General features: G+C 31.4%; 3 protein-coding genes across 4 annotated transcripts; 1 reads left to right on the top strand and 2 right to left on the bottom strand.

Annotated features, from left to right (window-relative positions):
- Window positions 1-272: 272 nt before the first annotated feature.
- On the top strand, window positions 273-1,483 carry LOC126678572 (3-oxo-Delta(4,5)-steroid 5-beta-reductase-like; the record flags this gene model as incomplete). Its single annotated transcript, XM_050373466.2, has 1 exon — window positions 273-1,483. A coding segment is annotated over one exon (1,197 nt), but the record flags the coding sequence as incomplete, so codon positions are not given.
- A 43-nt stretch (window positions 1,484-1,526) lies between these two features.
- On the bottom strand, window positions 1,527-4,423 carry LOC126678887 (uncharacterized oxidoreductase At1g06690, chloroplastic). The gene is made up of 10 exons (XM_050373803.2): window positions 4,151-4,423; window positions 3,979-4,070; window positions 3,871-3,911; window positions 3,565-3,729; window positions 3,448-3,470; window positions 3,256-3,327; window positions 2,896-3,063; window positions 2,568-2,650; window positions 2,026-2,088; window positions 1,527-1,924 (listed from the first exon to the last, which is right to left on the bottom strand). Exons 1-10 carry the CDS (start codon window positions 4,362-4,364, stop codon window positions 1,739-1,741), a joined length of 1,107 nt encoding a protein of 368 aa, XP_050229760.1. The 5' UTR covers window positions 4,365-4,423; the 3' UTR covers window positions 1,527-1,738.
- A 3,817-nt stretch (window positions 4,424-8,240) lies between these two features.
- On the bottom strand, window positions 8,241-15,162 carry LOC126676660 (protein LIGHT-DEPENDENT SHORT HYPOCOTYLS 10-like). Of its 2 annotated transcripts, none has more exons than XM_050370915.2 (2): window positions 14,509-15,162; window positions 8,241-8,513 (listed from the first exon to the last, which is right to left on the bottom strand). In XM_050370915.2, coding segments are annotated over exons 1-2 (525 nt in total). In that variant the 5' UTR covers window positions 15,033-15,162; the 3' UTR covers window positions 8,241-8,512. The 2 variants fall into 2 exon arrangements, with proteins under 2 accessions (XP_050226872.1, XP_050226873.1); XM_050370916.2 differs by having other exon boundaries at window positions 8,241-8,502.
- Between the last annotated feature and the right edge of the window lie 466 nt (window positions 15,163-15,628).

Genomic DNA, 15,628 nt, shown 5'->3' with positions numbered 1-15,628 from the left:
TGTTAAACCAAATTAACCAAAGTAATCTCAACTATATCGACCGTACTTGAACTGATAGATAATCATAGCCGGAAATAACATCACTATTCTCATCGCTATTACAGAACCGTACATGAGATTTTCACTAAATTTATTATAGTTTATATATATAGAGAGCATGGCTTGTGCGTATTTTTCTTTAGAAAAATGTAAAAAAAAATGTAAAAGTGGCTTGTGCGTACTTCTATCTAATTTTTGTATCCATATTATCTTATAATCTTGTTTTCTTTTGAACATATTCTAATCTTTTTCATTCATTTGATCCATTGCAAAAGAAAAAGTTTGAAGATCCAGATGATGCAACACCTAAGTATCAAAGCGTGGCACTCATTGTTGGTGTTACAGGCATCGTCGGCAATAGCCTGGCAGAAATCCTGCCGCTCGCAGACACCCCAGGAGGCCCCTGGAAAATATACGGTGTGGCACGCCGTCCACGGCCAATATGGCAAGCCGATCATCTCAACCTCATAGAATACATACAATGTGATGTCTCGAACAAATCAGAAACCGTAGAAAAGCTCTCCAATCTTACAGATGTAACCCACATCTTTTACGTTGCATGGGTAAGTAAACCCACTGAAGAAGAGAATTGCGACTTCAATGGTTCCATGCTACGTAACGTCCTCGGATCACTGATCCTAAACGCACCAAATTTGCAGCACATATGCCTGCAAACTGGCGTTAAGCATTACATGGGTCCCTTTAATATGTTCGGCAAAATGGAGCATCATGAACCTCTATGGCACGAGGGTCTTCCGAGGCTTAATTCGATCAACTTTTACTATACACTCGAGGATGTGTTATTTGATGAGGTGAAAAAGAAACAAGGCTCGATCACCTGGTCGATTCATCGACCAGGAATGATATTCGGGTTTTCACCGTGTAGCTTGATGAATGGTGTGGGAACTTTATGTGTTTATGCTGCAATATGTAAGCATCAAGGGCTTCCATTAATTTTTCCGGGAAGTCATGCAGGGTACAAGGGGTATTGGGATGCGTCCGACGCCAATTTGGTCGCCGAGCAACAGATATGGGCAGCGGTGGATCCAAACGGAAAGAATGAGGCGTTTAACTGCCATAACGGGGATGTTCTTACATGGAAGATTTTGTGGAAGGAGTTGGCGGAGCAGTTTGATATTGAGAATTATGGAATTGAAGAGGATGATGACAAGAAATTAAGTTTGTATGATAGGATGAAAAATATGGGTCCTGTGTGGGATGAGATTGTGCGAGAAAATGAGTTAGTTGCCAGTGAAGTTGAGAAAGTTGCAATGTGGTGGATAGTGGATCTGTGTTTTCAAGGACTTGATTACGGATACTTGACTTCCATGAACAAGAGCAAAGAACATGGATTTCTGGGGTTCAGAAACTCTAAAAAATCTTTTGTGTCATGGATTCAGAAATTGAAAGCTCAAAAAATTGTTCCTTGATATTTATTTCAGTATCCACATCAATTTTTTTCATCAGAAACAACTTGTGTTCTGAAATGCGAAAAAAAAATACTATTGGTAATTTATAGTCATATTTAAAAGTTCGTGACTCACATGTATAATTTATTTTACAATTAACCATTTTTATGATTTCTTTTTGTCATAACTACTGGCAGTGATGCTAATTGACAGACATAGAATCAATCACATTCAAACAACTATACATTCTAATTCTAAAAAGTAACTATACTTATCTGTTTGAACATGAATCACAATTTCTCGACAGGGAAGCCGACGACAGGTTTGATATCTTTTGCCATGGAGCGTAGCTCATTGATCTCTTCATTCGAAAGGCTCCACCCAAGTGCACCTGCAAATTCCATAGCCTGTTCTGCAGTTTTAGCTCCTGGGATTGGAACTATATTCCCCTGGGCTATTAACCAGTTCAGGACCACCTGTAAAAAGAAATCTCGTTATACTAGTCATGTCTACACAAGCTTGAGGCAGCACACATTTAGGAAATACCTCTAACTACTATTAAGGGTTAACGTTTAACCTGTGTCGGAGTTTTGCTGTAGTTTTCTCCCATTTCCTTGATTCTGTTAAGCAGAGGTTGGAGCTGCAACACACAAGGATGTACTGGTTACACATCTGAAATATGATATTAATAGATTTCTTTTACCTACCCCTGATATTGACTCTGTTTAGTAGAAGCTTCTACTTTTCTATATGCAAGAGTTGGAGTATAAACAGATGAATGCTACAGCTATATGGTTGGATTGGTTGCGATGAAAAACAGCAATACGATATCTTTTTATAAGAACATGTTATAAATGTAGACTTTCCGAGTTTCAAAGGCCTTTCTGAAAAGGAAATGAAACTCTAACATGTAGAACTCAAAATATAATTCCGGGCAGCATAGCATAGCATCATTTTGGTGTAGCCTATAGCATTGTTCCCATACTATGTTTAGCATACTTATTTAACCTCATATAGTGAGTTAGGCTTCAAGTTGATAGTAGCAATTTAGCGAAGTATCTGAAAAATTATTCATACCTACAATCTTATTGCATTGTTGATTGGAAAAACTACACCAACCTTTGTGAGAAACTCAGGAGTGTAAATCTGGCCTCGAGGACCAGTTGGTGGATTTTCGGGTGTGTACTTTCCTGTAAGAGCACCTGCATAATTTTAGCTGGTCAGTCAAGTCCCTACTGAAGTTACTATAGTACTAATCATACTAATAGTTATAGCCTTAAAGGGGATTAAAAAATTACACAAGGAAAATTAGTTGCGCTCAAGTGGCATAAGTAGTATTTCAGTAATACTATTATTTTAAATTACAAAATCATTCACACTTTCACATAACTGTAATTGTTTGCAGAGAAATGATCTCAGAAAATTTGACAAACAGATATGAATTTACCTTGAGCAATTGGAGAATATGCAATCAAAGTAACTCCAAGTTCCTCACACGCTGCCTTGACACCATTCTCCTCGGGTGCTCTATATATGAGGCTGTAATTCACTTGATTTGAAGCCAGTGGAATTCCTCGTTTCTTAAGCTTACTGTACGCGTCACGTAGTCGGCTTTCTGAATCAAGGAACTACTTTTATCACTATATCTAGGAAAATATAGATCATGTTCGTTACAACTAGAATTTAAATCACGATTCATGTGAATTTCATACTCGATCTCTTCTCTCTTTATGATTTTTCTAGCTAACTGAAATATGATGGTAAAATCCCTACTATTTTAATCCCGATACAGGAAATAGAAATTTACCACTATAGTTGGAAACACCAACAGCCTTCACTAGGCCTTGCTCCACAGCATCTCCAAGTCCATCAAGGTACCCTGAAAAGAACTGTCAATGAACAAAGCTTCCCTTGAATCTGAATGTGGTTGATTTCCACATATTCAATATATACGTGTTTAATCGCTTAACGAAAAATAGCTCTGTGACAAATGAACCACCTTCATTTCCCCAAATCCCAGGCCTGAAGACCATAAAAAACTTGATCAATAACGCGCCAATTCCAAATATTTACCGTTGCACATTAACATAATCCATAAAACTTGGACAGTACATACCAATGCAGTTGATAAAGCTCTACCGAAGAAAGCCCAAGACGAGAAAGGGAATCCTTCAATGCAATTAAGACACTTTCGCGGCCTAACCTCCAAGGTAAAGCTGCAAACTTTGTTGCAACAGCAACCTCTAATTCAGGATCTGTTACTTTCCTTTCCTTGATAAACCTTTAAAAAAAACAGCAAATTTGGATAATATATAGGAACATCAACATCAAACTTAACCCTTTATCTAGTTCAATTCTAGATCAAAATCCATTCATTTACGAATAAACTCATAACCATTCATATAAAATTGCAGAACTGTACCTTCCCAATAGAGTTTCTGAATGAACAGCGCCAAGAGAGAACTGTCCACATAATTGTAATGAAAACCCATTGACAGCAATACAAAACTAAACATCAAACACTCCTCACCTTAGCGCCATACACTTCAGCAGTATCGAAGAAAGTTATACCGCGATCAATACTGGCATCAAACGCAGATTTAGCAGCCTTCACTTTCTTATCTGCAAACCAAATATTAACCATCACTTACAAATATTAACCACAAAGAATATATATTTCGTGTCAAGTGCAGTTTAATTACCATCCCATTGAAAGTTGTTCCAGTAGCTAGTGTCACCCCACGACCATGCTCCGATTCCTAGCTTGGTGACCTTCAGTTCAGAGCCTCCCAAGTTCACCTTGTTTTCCTCAATTTTGGGAGCAGCAGTGCTCTCGGAAGCAACGGCTCTGACTTTATGAATTCTTTTGTGAGCGAAAACAGAGAAGCACGCACTGCTACCCAAATTGATAGCCATAAGGGCGGGAGGAAGGTGGAGCAGTGGCAGTGGGAGTGGGGAGGAAGAGATGAGAGAGTTATGTGAACCATGGCCACAAGTTGGTCTCTATATCTTTTTTTTTTCTCTGGCTCATTGTAAAAGAAGAGGACATGGTGCTAACACATTACATGTTACATCTGTCATTTTTAGACATCTTCATTGGTTCTAACTCCACGCCTTTTAAATAAAAATTGTTATAGAGAAATTAATTTAAATGGAGACTGTTAGAGCATCTCCAAGGGACTCTTTAAACATTTAAAACTCTTTATTTTAAAGAGTATAATCACAAAATATCACTCCAACAAACTCTTTATTTTTAAAAATAAAAATAAAGAGTGAGTTTGGCTCTCCACATGTAGAGAGCCAAACCAACTCTCTATTTTTAAAAATACACGTGTTTTATCAATTTCACAACTTCCTGATTATTCAAGTTCCGGTTCTTTATTGCCGATAATTGTACAATTTCAGTTTCAAGGATACAACTGCTATTGATTATTTAAGTTTCAGTTTCATTCCTGATAATTGTGTAGCCAATATGAAAATGTAAATTTGCTGAGAATTCTTTTACAAAAATTAAGGTGTTTTGGTAGATAAATGTGAATCAAATACAAATTCTGAAAACATAGAATTGAGGTTCTTTGAAGATCTATGGATCATTAAAAAAACATAAACTTGCCGAGAATTTTTTTACAATGGTTAAATTATTAGCAGTACTGTGTGTTAGTCGTTTGCTGCAAAAATGGAGAAGATAATGTACCGTTATTATCAAATATTCAGATTGAAGAATACAATTTTGGAAGCAAATTAATTCAAATAAAGGAGATTTTAGTTTTACACACATCTAAATGGAAAATGATTTGCGTTACTCCTTTTTCTTTTCTTCGTTATTTTATTATTAAATTCAATAACAAACCTTGATCATGGCCGTCGTAGTCATGGCTGGCTTTTGGTATCAAGAACTGTAGGATTCATTTTGACTATAATAAAAGATATATTTTATAATCAATGAATTTGCTATTTTTTTATGATTTTGCTATATTGATACAAGTTTTTATAAGTGGATCAATTCGATGGAGCAGAGACCATCTGTTATAGCAACTGCTGTAATTTGATGGCATCGGATCATAATCTAGCAAGAAAAAGCTTTAGATTGCAAAATATATACAATTTCATTAGTTCAGAAGCTTTCATATTATATTATGCATGTTTCTTTATTTCTATTGTATTCATGAAGAATTTAAGGTTTCAGTGTGATAATTTGAAGTTCACTTGCAAATATATATGGATATGAACAGTTAAACAATTATTTTTGACGCAATTTCATTGTTGCTTTGCTTCTGACTACAATTTTTTTTTTAATCCGTGTTAGATTTATGTTTTGTTATGGAAGAAGAAAATGGTGATATAAAGAAAATGAACAATATATGTAAATAAATTTAAAGAGTCCATTGGGGATTTATTTAAATTTACACTCTCTATTCTTAAAGATGCTCTTTATTTAAAGAAAGATGCTCTTTAAAATAAAGAGTATTGTTGGAGATGCTCTTATGCGTAATATTCAACCACGTACCCTCAACTTTCGCATTCCTATCAATAAACCGTCTCTATTTCAAAAAGTTTCTATAAACCTCCTCTGCTTTGACGGCGCTCATTCACGGTTCTTATGTACAAAAATATCTCTAGTGCTGTCATTTTTACAAAGAAAAAATTTAGCGGCGCCACATCAACCAAAAATTTTAAAGAAATTGAAACACCTAAAACACTCATAAAAGAATTTAATTAAACCAATCACAACCACACTTAATCCGACCAAACCACCCATCCAACTACACTCAATTCAACTAAACCACTAGGTCAACCACCATCCACCGCCGGTCGTCTTCTCCGACAACACCCTATTCTTAGAAGAACATATGATTTGTTTTTAAGAACAGATGAGGGGAAACTATTTGGGTTTTCCCATGAGAAGCTGTCTTCTCATACAAACTAAGAAAAACAACTTCTCAATTCATCTTCGTCTTCTCACACTAGATAAAGACGAGCAGCAATTCGTCTTCTCGGACCTTAAAAGACAAGCAACAACTCGTTTTCTCACCTGAAAAGATGACCAAAGGCGGTAGGTGGTTTGGGTTGGCGGGTGGTTTGAGTTTGAATCGGTGGTTTTTAGTTTGATTGGATTGGATTGGTTTGATTAATTATTTTTAAGAATGTTGGCTCCAGGGGCATTTTCATCCATAAGGACTGTGAATGAGCTTCACCAAAAAATACTGGGGGTGTATTGAAGCTTTTTAAAATAGAGGGGGTTTACTGATAAAAGGCAAAAGTTGAAGGTCCATGGTTGATTATTAGCCAAAATTGTTATAGAGAAATTGAAAAAGGTTAATTTTGACATTTGAATTTGGTTAAAAAGAAAAATTAAAGCTAAATGACTTAAAAAAATATTTTAAATTTGATATTTTGGCTCATTTTATTTCTTTAATCAGTTATCACAAAATAATTAGAATATTTTATATATATTCGAATATTAGAGCTCATGGCGGAAAATTATTGGACAGTTTGAGGCTGAAGGGATAATTTTTTTTTTTAAAACTATAAATTTGATCTTAATTGATCTTTGTCGAATTCGGAAGATAAAATAAATTTTATTGATTGGTAAGGAAACATTTACGTAAGAACTGAAAGCTAGGTGAATTGTCAGAAACATATAAAGTACATGACTAATTCAATAACGAAAGTTCTATTTTGTAGTTCAATTCACCAAGATCAAAAAGTGAATTCATCGAAAAACAATTTATGAAACACTCACTTCTTATTTTATTTGTAAAATGTTTTTTTTTAAAAAGTTAATTTTGTAACTCTTTATATTTTGCGTTTACATATTTATTATATAGAAATTATTTATATATAGTTTTGTTCTTCCAAATATTTATTGCTTTTTTTCTTTTATATCTTCATTTTTTTTTCAATTTTTACTGATCTAATCGATAATGATAATTTTTTTTAATGGTGACATTTTTAATTTTACGAGTTGACATTTTTTTTAACATTGAGTTTTTGATTTCTCTTCATGTATTTTCTATTTTTTTTAAATCGAAAGCACAAGTTTGTTGCAATTGAAATTTTCAATTTTAACTTTTAATAAATAAATAAATATCAAATGCCACAAACTTTTATATTTGATTTATAAAACTTCAAATTAAAATATTATTACAAAATTAAAATATTATTATAAATATAATTTTATATTTAAAAATTTACTAGATGAAATTAATATTACTTTACTTTTTTAAAAAAAATGTATTTTTTTTAAATAATGGATTGATTTATAAAAATAATATTTTTTTGATTATTTGGTCTATTGTTATAAATTCAGGGACTAAATTGACATATATTTTGCCTTTATAACACTGCTAAAGATTGATGGTTAATTTTGAAAATTTTAAAAGTTTAAGATTTTTTTTGTAACAAGAATTACTATAAAATTTAACCAGTCTATATATAAAAAGTTGATGTTTTTATAATAGCTTCCCCATAAATTTATTTCACAATCATATTGTTATTTAAAGGCAAAATAAATTTACCTACCTATAATATTAACATTTTATCAAATACACCATGAATTTTAAAATTTACCAGTTTAATTTATTATCTTTTAAACCTTTGTCAAATATACCCGTGACTCATTTGAAGCTAATGTGGCGCAAAATTGTATACACCATGTAGAATAAATTTTGTAGATATTATAGACAAACAACATACATTACGCCACATCAGTTCAAAACGAGTTATAAGTATATTTGACAAAAATCTGAAAAATGATGGAACAAACTGGCAAAATTAAAAGATCGTAATATATTTAACAAAAATACTAAATTTATCGATAGATAAACCTTATTAAAAGTAGTGGTAGAAGGCTTAAGCGTGGAAAGAAAAAAGAACTTCAATTATACAAATTACTACTTTTTTTATGAATTCAAATCACTGAGTAAAACAATATTTATGGCATGAGATAAGGTGTCGTGGATGGTAGTTATGAGTAATAGAAAACTGCAACTTGAACAGCTTTAACGTTTCCTTTCCGATCCCTTGGTAGTTGGTGCTCTCACAAAAACAGATCCTGCATCAAATCTATAACTCCTCAGTTTAGGTTTTGCATGCATAATGCATTCAATATTTTTCGTGACCAAATATATCTTTTGTTATGTCATTCTCAGGACTATATTTTGATTCGTTTTATTTTAATTAATTTCATCTCAACATAAGGTTTCAGGTTAACAATGCATACATGATAATTGATTTTTATTTATTTTGTCTGAAAATTTATTATATATACATCATTTGACCTAAAAAAATTACGTTTAAAAAAAAACATGCATATATAACAAGTTTTAAATAAAAAAAGCAAAAATTAATTATCCATGAAAAAAAAACCAGATTGCAATATGTGTTTTAAACTTTTCGTTGATATTAATTTATTTTTAGTAATTCATCAAAAAAAAATTAAATTTTAGTAACTAAAATTAAACAAAACAAAGTTTGATCTAAACTAAAATATAATGATAATTTATATATATATTTACCCCACTGATATAGGATTTCATGAAGTATTATGTCTACCTTAGGAGAAATTTTTAGATAGACTCGGTCTACCACGTCATCCGTGGACCAAACTTATTACGTTATGACACGTCATTAAAATAGTGGCACTATTGTAATATTACCATTCAAAAATGTAAATAAGTAATAAACAAAATTATACTAATACCACTATTTTAATGACGTGTCATAACATAATAGGTTAGTTCACGAATGACGTGGTAAACCGAGTCTACCTAAGAATCTCTCTACCTTAAAGTTTTATTTCATTTAGGAAAAAAATTATTTTTCTAATCAAGAACTATAAGCCATTTGAGCCATTTGACACGTATATTATAAACCTAAAATTTGTCAGTTTAGTTCAATATTTATATCAATTGTGCCTCATATATTCATGTCACTAAATGGTCAAATTAATAAAAATAAAAAACAGTACTATCCCTTGATTTATATTTGTAATAAATTGATTTTCGACTAAAAGAATCTTGAAAAAAGAATCCGAAAGAAAATTTATGTAATTTCTTTTAAAATGTTAATCCATTTAAAATTTATTCGGAACTAAATACTTGTATTAATTTATCGAGAAAATCTTAGGTAGACTCAATCCACCACGTCATCCGTAGACTAAACTTATCACATTATGACACGTCATTAAAATAGTGGCACTATCGTAATATTACTATTCAAAAGTATAAAAAAAGTAATAAACAAAATTACAATAATGCCATTATTTTAATGACGTGTCAAAATATGATAGGTTAGTCCACGGATGACGTGTTGGACTGAGTCTATCTAAGAATCTCTCTAATTTATCACTAAAGAAATATAATTTGAAAATGTTTTTTTATTTGACATAATGAAATATTGCTCAAGTTTATTAAAGTTTTAAATTCTTTTTAGCTGATAATTTTATTAATTCAAAATTTGACTTTTTAATGTTTCACAAACATATTAACTGAATTTTTATCAAGATTTTTCATTTATAGCAGTATTAACTCTTAAATTAAAAACTTAGTAAATTTTAAAATTTATTATTTTAATAAAACTAAAATATTTATAGAAAAATAAAATCAATATGGACACCTACATAATTTTTTTTAACTATAAATTAATTTTGGGTATTATTTGCATTTTTTTATTCTTAAACCATATTCAATTTTAGATATTTTTTATAATTCTTTTAATTTATTTAATGAATTATAAAAATAGTGTTAGTAACTAATGAATACATGCTAACCATTAGATGGAAGCCAAACCTATTGGTCAAACACACCAGATATGTGCGTCCGAACCCTATCAAGTGTAGTAGAGCAACTCATGAAGATCAAATAAAAGATCGAATCCTTATGAATTCTCCTCTAGATCTATATAATTCGAATGATATCTTATCTTATACAAACACAAAATCCTTTGTCTGAATACAACTCAACTTATCTAGAAGGTTGAAGGTTCTAATATTGTCTAAGACTCCTACTCAAATTACATCAACTACGGAATGAGAATCCTAATCCTATCCAAACTCTAAATATGCCTTAATTAATCTTTACCACTATATAAAAAGTTCGAGGTATGTCTGTCACCATACATTATCATTGTTACTGATCAAAAGCTTAATTAATCTATCAATAAATGTCAACTACTAACTTTATTGTCGGAATGCTCGTCAGACACCCAACATTTCGACCAACAGTCTAATTTATGTTTTGCAAGTTGTCCGTCAAAAAGTTAGAGTTCATTACTAGTTAACAATTTTTTTTTGTAAATTTTCTTTTTTGATAAATGATAGATATATTAGCACATAGAAGGCAAAAGAAATCATCTAATATAATCGACGCGTCACATCATTTTATAATATATTTTTTCACATTTGGAAATTTATGGATTCTGTTTTAGACACGTGTCAACTATATATCAACACATTAAATATGCGTTAGATGTGATATGCATATTGCATGATACCAATTCAAATTGAATGGATTCAAAACGCCATTACTGCATGGATCGGAATTAAAAACTCCGAATAAGAAAATGAGTAGATGCAGATCTAGGTACTCTTTCTTCCTCATCTGAGGAATGGGCCAAGCCGATCCGTTTTTGGCTCATAAAGTGCATTTGCTAGTTCGAAAGAAGCTGGAGATAATTATTTAACATGAAATTGCATGAGTACAAAATCAATTTAATGACCAATATATAGAAATTAACAGAAGTTCATTTTTTAATTAACGAAGAACCACTAAATCTCTATGAACTCCTACTTCTCACAATTTATACATGCGGTGCATATATGTGCTACGTTAAGCTTTTTGTGTGTCTTCTAGATTTATTTACCCCTTCTCTATTATGAGTTAATCTACTTCTTTTAACAGCATTAGAAAATTATAAGGTTAGCCGCATCTAATACAAACAGAGAAATGCAAGGTACTTATAAAGACAAAATGTCCATGTTTTTTCTTTAATTACATGACATAAAACTCAGGTCTAGCTATCATCCAACAAAAATTCACTTCTAAGCAAATACAAGAACTTAAAACTAAATATTAGTGTTAATGAGATTCTTATATAGATCTGATGCATTAAAGATGCAATATAAACAATGCAATAGTAGAATTTTTTTCACATTTTTTTGATTTTTTACTTTCTAACATTTAATTAAATATTGGATTTATATATTTTTTATAAACTCGACAGTGAGGGTTATAATTAAATAGAATAAGCTGTCCCACAAAATCTGATATTGGACAACATGCAAATCTAAGAACGTACAAAGGGCAATTTCCCAAATTTCAAAAATACCCTTGCTAAGATCTTATGCACTATAGAAAAGCAATTGGTGGGGGCATTACTTGATTTTTTTCTTCTTCAATTAACTATAATAAAAAATAAATACTTCAATTAATTAAAAATGGCATCTAGTTTTCTCCCACAACCCATGGTATTGACACAAAAGTCATGAATATATTAGAATACCTAAAGCCCACATAATCTAATCTTAAATTTTTGAAGATAATAAAACTCACCAAAATATCTACTAATATTTATCATTGAACTAAGTTAGAAATAGAAAAAAATATTTAATGAGCATCAAAAGAATTTCAAGAAGAGGTAGGCAAATCAAACTACAAAGGCATATTAATAATATAAGTATTAAAAAAAATTAAGAGTTTAATAACCATTTGTGAATCACATATTAATAAATTTACCACATACGAGATATACTATTTTTTTTACTCTTAGGATATTTTTGGAAGCTTGCTTTAATTGAGAGTCTCTTTTAGGTCTAATACCTTAAAAAATCCGTCCTTTAAACTCCTTTTCAATCCTACTCTAACGTTTGAAAACTGGTTAATTTTACGCTATCTCATATTTTATCGTTTCAATTGTACCCCAGTTTTGCAATTTTTGTCAATTTTTTTACTTAAATGATGAAATCATTCAATTAATTAAATTTCAAGATAAACTTAAATTTATTTTATTCAATAAAATATAAATAAGTCCTTTATTTTTAAAAACTAACTAAAAACCAGAATGAAATTAAAATTAATTTAACTAAAATCTGAATGAATTTTTAACACATACAATTAATGTAACATGGAGAACATTTTTAAATTTTTTTCAAATGAAAAAGAGGTCAATTTAATATATCAGCATACAATTGAAACACAAAAATCACTACTAGAAAACAGGGCTAATACCCTATAATGTGTCCGCTAATCGCGGTTTGCAACGGATTAGCAACAGACGGTGTCCGTCGTAAGTGTATCAATCGCAAATTGTGATTGCCGCACATCTTCTTTATTAGTCGCTAATTTTTGTAAATCCATCGCAGAAAGCCAACCAGAGAGACAAAATTGGAGACGACTGGCACGTTTAGCGACGGAATTACTATTCGTCGCAAATTAACTAAATTAGCGACGGATTTTTTATCCGTCTCCATCACTAGCAGTGAATGTGAAACTGGATAAAATTAACCAAATTTCAAAGTCATAATAGGATCGGAAATAGATTAAAAGGTGCGGATTTTTTTAACACATTAAGCCTTTCTTTTAAAAGTTAGCTTGTCATTAAATGACAAATTACAAAAGACTGCTTACATCAGATGATTACAACTAAATTTTATCATCTAACTTGATTATTCATTTTGAATAAGAATATAATAAATCTTTTCTAATTTTTCATAGATAATATAAGGGTGATGCCTGCCACCTCTAAAAAGTGTGAAAAGAATTATTTTTAAAATTAATAAAGAACTTTGAAACAATATTTTTTATCAATTCGAGATTCCAATTGTTGTGCTTATAGGATATGTAATCACAGAAGAATTTTATTTTACCCATCTCTTGAAAGAAAAAGTGTTGTCTGTGTTTCCAATGAGAAAAACTGAATGTTAGTTGCTGAAGTTACAAGAATCAGTTTAGGGAACAAGTTTGCTGAATGTTAGCTCTCCAATAACATTCAGCAACTGAATCTACCTATAACTTTTAATATTTTTGTCAAATATACCACAACCTTTAAAGTTTGCCTATATGATGCATCATCTTTGAAATTTTTGTCAAATATATCTACGATTCATTTTGAGCTGATGTGGAGTAAGGTTGTATACGCTACGTAGAATAAATTTTGTATATGTATACAAATAATATTGCACTATATCAGTTCAAAACGAGTTAAAGGTATATTTGGTAAAGATCAAAAAAATAATAAACTAAATTGACAAGATATGAAGATCGTGATATATTTGACAAAAATACTAAAATTGTAAATAGATAAGTTCATTTTGACTAGTTTAAAAGTTTAAACAGTTCAATTCGCTGGCTTTTGAGCTATTATCGGACCCAACATAATGCACAAACACATATACACTTGGTATAAGTAAGGTATATGCAAGAATGAAGAAACCTTAAACATTCGTTAATGCGGGATATCAATCATTAATCCCTTTGCATATTTTATTTGTAAAAACATAGAAAAGTATTAACATGGAAAAGCTTATGATATCTGTCTTGACCACTCAGTAGTCACTCATGGAAAGAAAATCCTGAGAATCTTAAAAAAAGCTAAAATAGGGAAAAGTTAACATGTAAATAAATACACATAAATCTAAGTGCTTTTGCATGGTGTTTCTGTGTGTCTAATTTGTAGTCGTGCATTACAGACACTTCTTCTCAATTATTTCGGAACCAGCCCTACAATATAAAGCAACTTGTACATATTTGGGTTTACTGTTACTTTTCGGACATATCTTAGAGGCTAAAAGGTACTTAAAGTGACCGTTCAGTTAGGGTTTTATTTATTCAGAGATCGTAAAAATTAGGGTTCTTGTTGAGCTATCAAAATTTCCATGCTAAAAAAAGACTGTTGATTCAGCTTCCAGAGATGTAAATTGATTGTTTAACATATAGTTAATTAGTGTTCGTTGAACATATATATATAATCAACTTAAAGCTTTGATCTAAAAAGATTTTCAAGTTTATTTATGGTATTGCATAAATTGAATAAAATGATTAAGACTAGAAACAGAAGAACTTACTAAGAGAAGTGAACTGTAGAGCTGCTTGATTCCTCATTTCCTTTGCTTGGATTAGGTATCTTCTTCTTCTTCTTCTTGTACGGAATCCCTCTCGCCTTAGCTTGAGAGTCCCTCACTTCTCTGAGATAAACACGAATAGCACCGCTCGCGAAAGGGTTTGTCTCCGGCGAACCTCCATTCTCTTCATAGGCAGCACGAAGCCGGCCGATAAGAGCATCAAGACTACCCCAAGCTTGCCTAAGCGGACAAGTACAAGGAGCAGGCGGCTCCGGCTGACCATAAAACATGCAACCTTGTAAGTGAACTTTAGTCTTACCAAACTGATCCAGATACCGGAGGAAATCAAGAATATGGCTGCAGTTGCACTGAGTAAGCGGGACCGGCGGCCGCTGATTCCTCAAGTATTGACCGAAAGTGTTCCAATCCCTTCGTTTTTGAGATTCATATCTGCTCGGCGGCTGAGGTTGATGGAAATCATCGGATCCCTCGTCGGAAACATGATGTTTTCCTCTTTCAGATGACATGTTTGGTGATGGAATCAAGATTATTAATGAGCTAGATTTGTGCTGGATCGAGAGATCGGAGAGGTAAAAAGAATAGGGTAAGAGAGAAGAAGAAGTTCACATCATTGGAGTAGTGATGAGGAGACAAAGAATGGGGCCATATATATATGAATAAGTTGCTTTCTCTATTGTCTTTTCTTTCACAAATTTCATTTTTAATAATTTCTCTTTCTTTTTTTTCAATATTTTGCACTGTGGCATGAACTATACGTTTTCCCTCCCTAAATATACAATAATTTCAACTTCATTTTCATAGTTGAAATCTTGTTTACTCTTATTATCAGTTTGATTTTTTTATTTAATTAACTAAATAAAAAAGAACCAATAAACTATATTTCAAATGATTTAAGTTTCGATCTTCCTATAATTGCCTTTCCCTTCCTAATTATAAAAAAAAATATTAAATAAAAAAAATGTTTGTGTATGTATAAAATTTAAAACTGGAGTGGACCGACCGGTTTAATTAAGTTGATAGTAAACTGATGATAAGTTCAGTTCTTTTGAATAAGTAGAAAAAAATGTTATGAGCTGATGAACTATTGAACTGATTGAATCGT

This window comes from Mercurialis annua, linkage group LG4, assembly GCF_937616625.2.
Source record: "Mercurialis annua linkage group LG4, ddMerAnnu1.2, whole genome shotgun sequence".
Classification (NCBI taxonomy): domain Eukaryota; kingdom Viridiplantae; phylum Streptophyta; class Magnoliopsida; order Malpighiales; family Euphorbiaceae; genus Mercurialis; species Mercurialis annua.
Note: the sequence above shows the minus strand (reverse complement) of the source record. Positions and strands in the feature narration are given on the sequence as shown.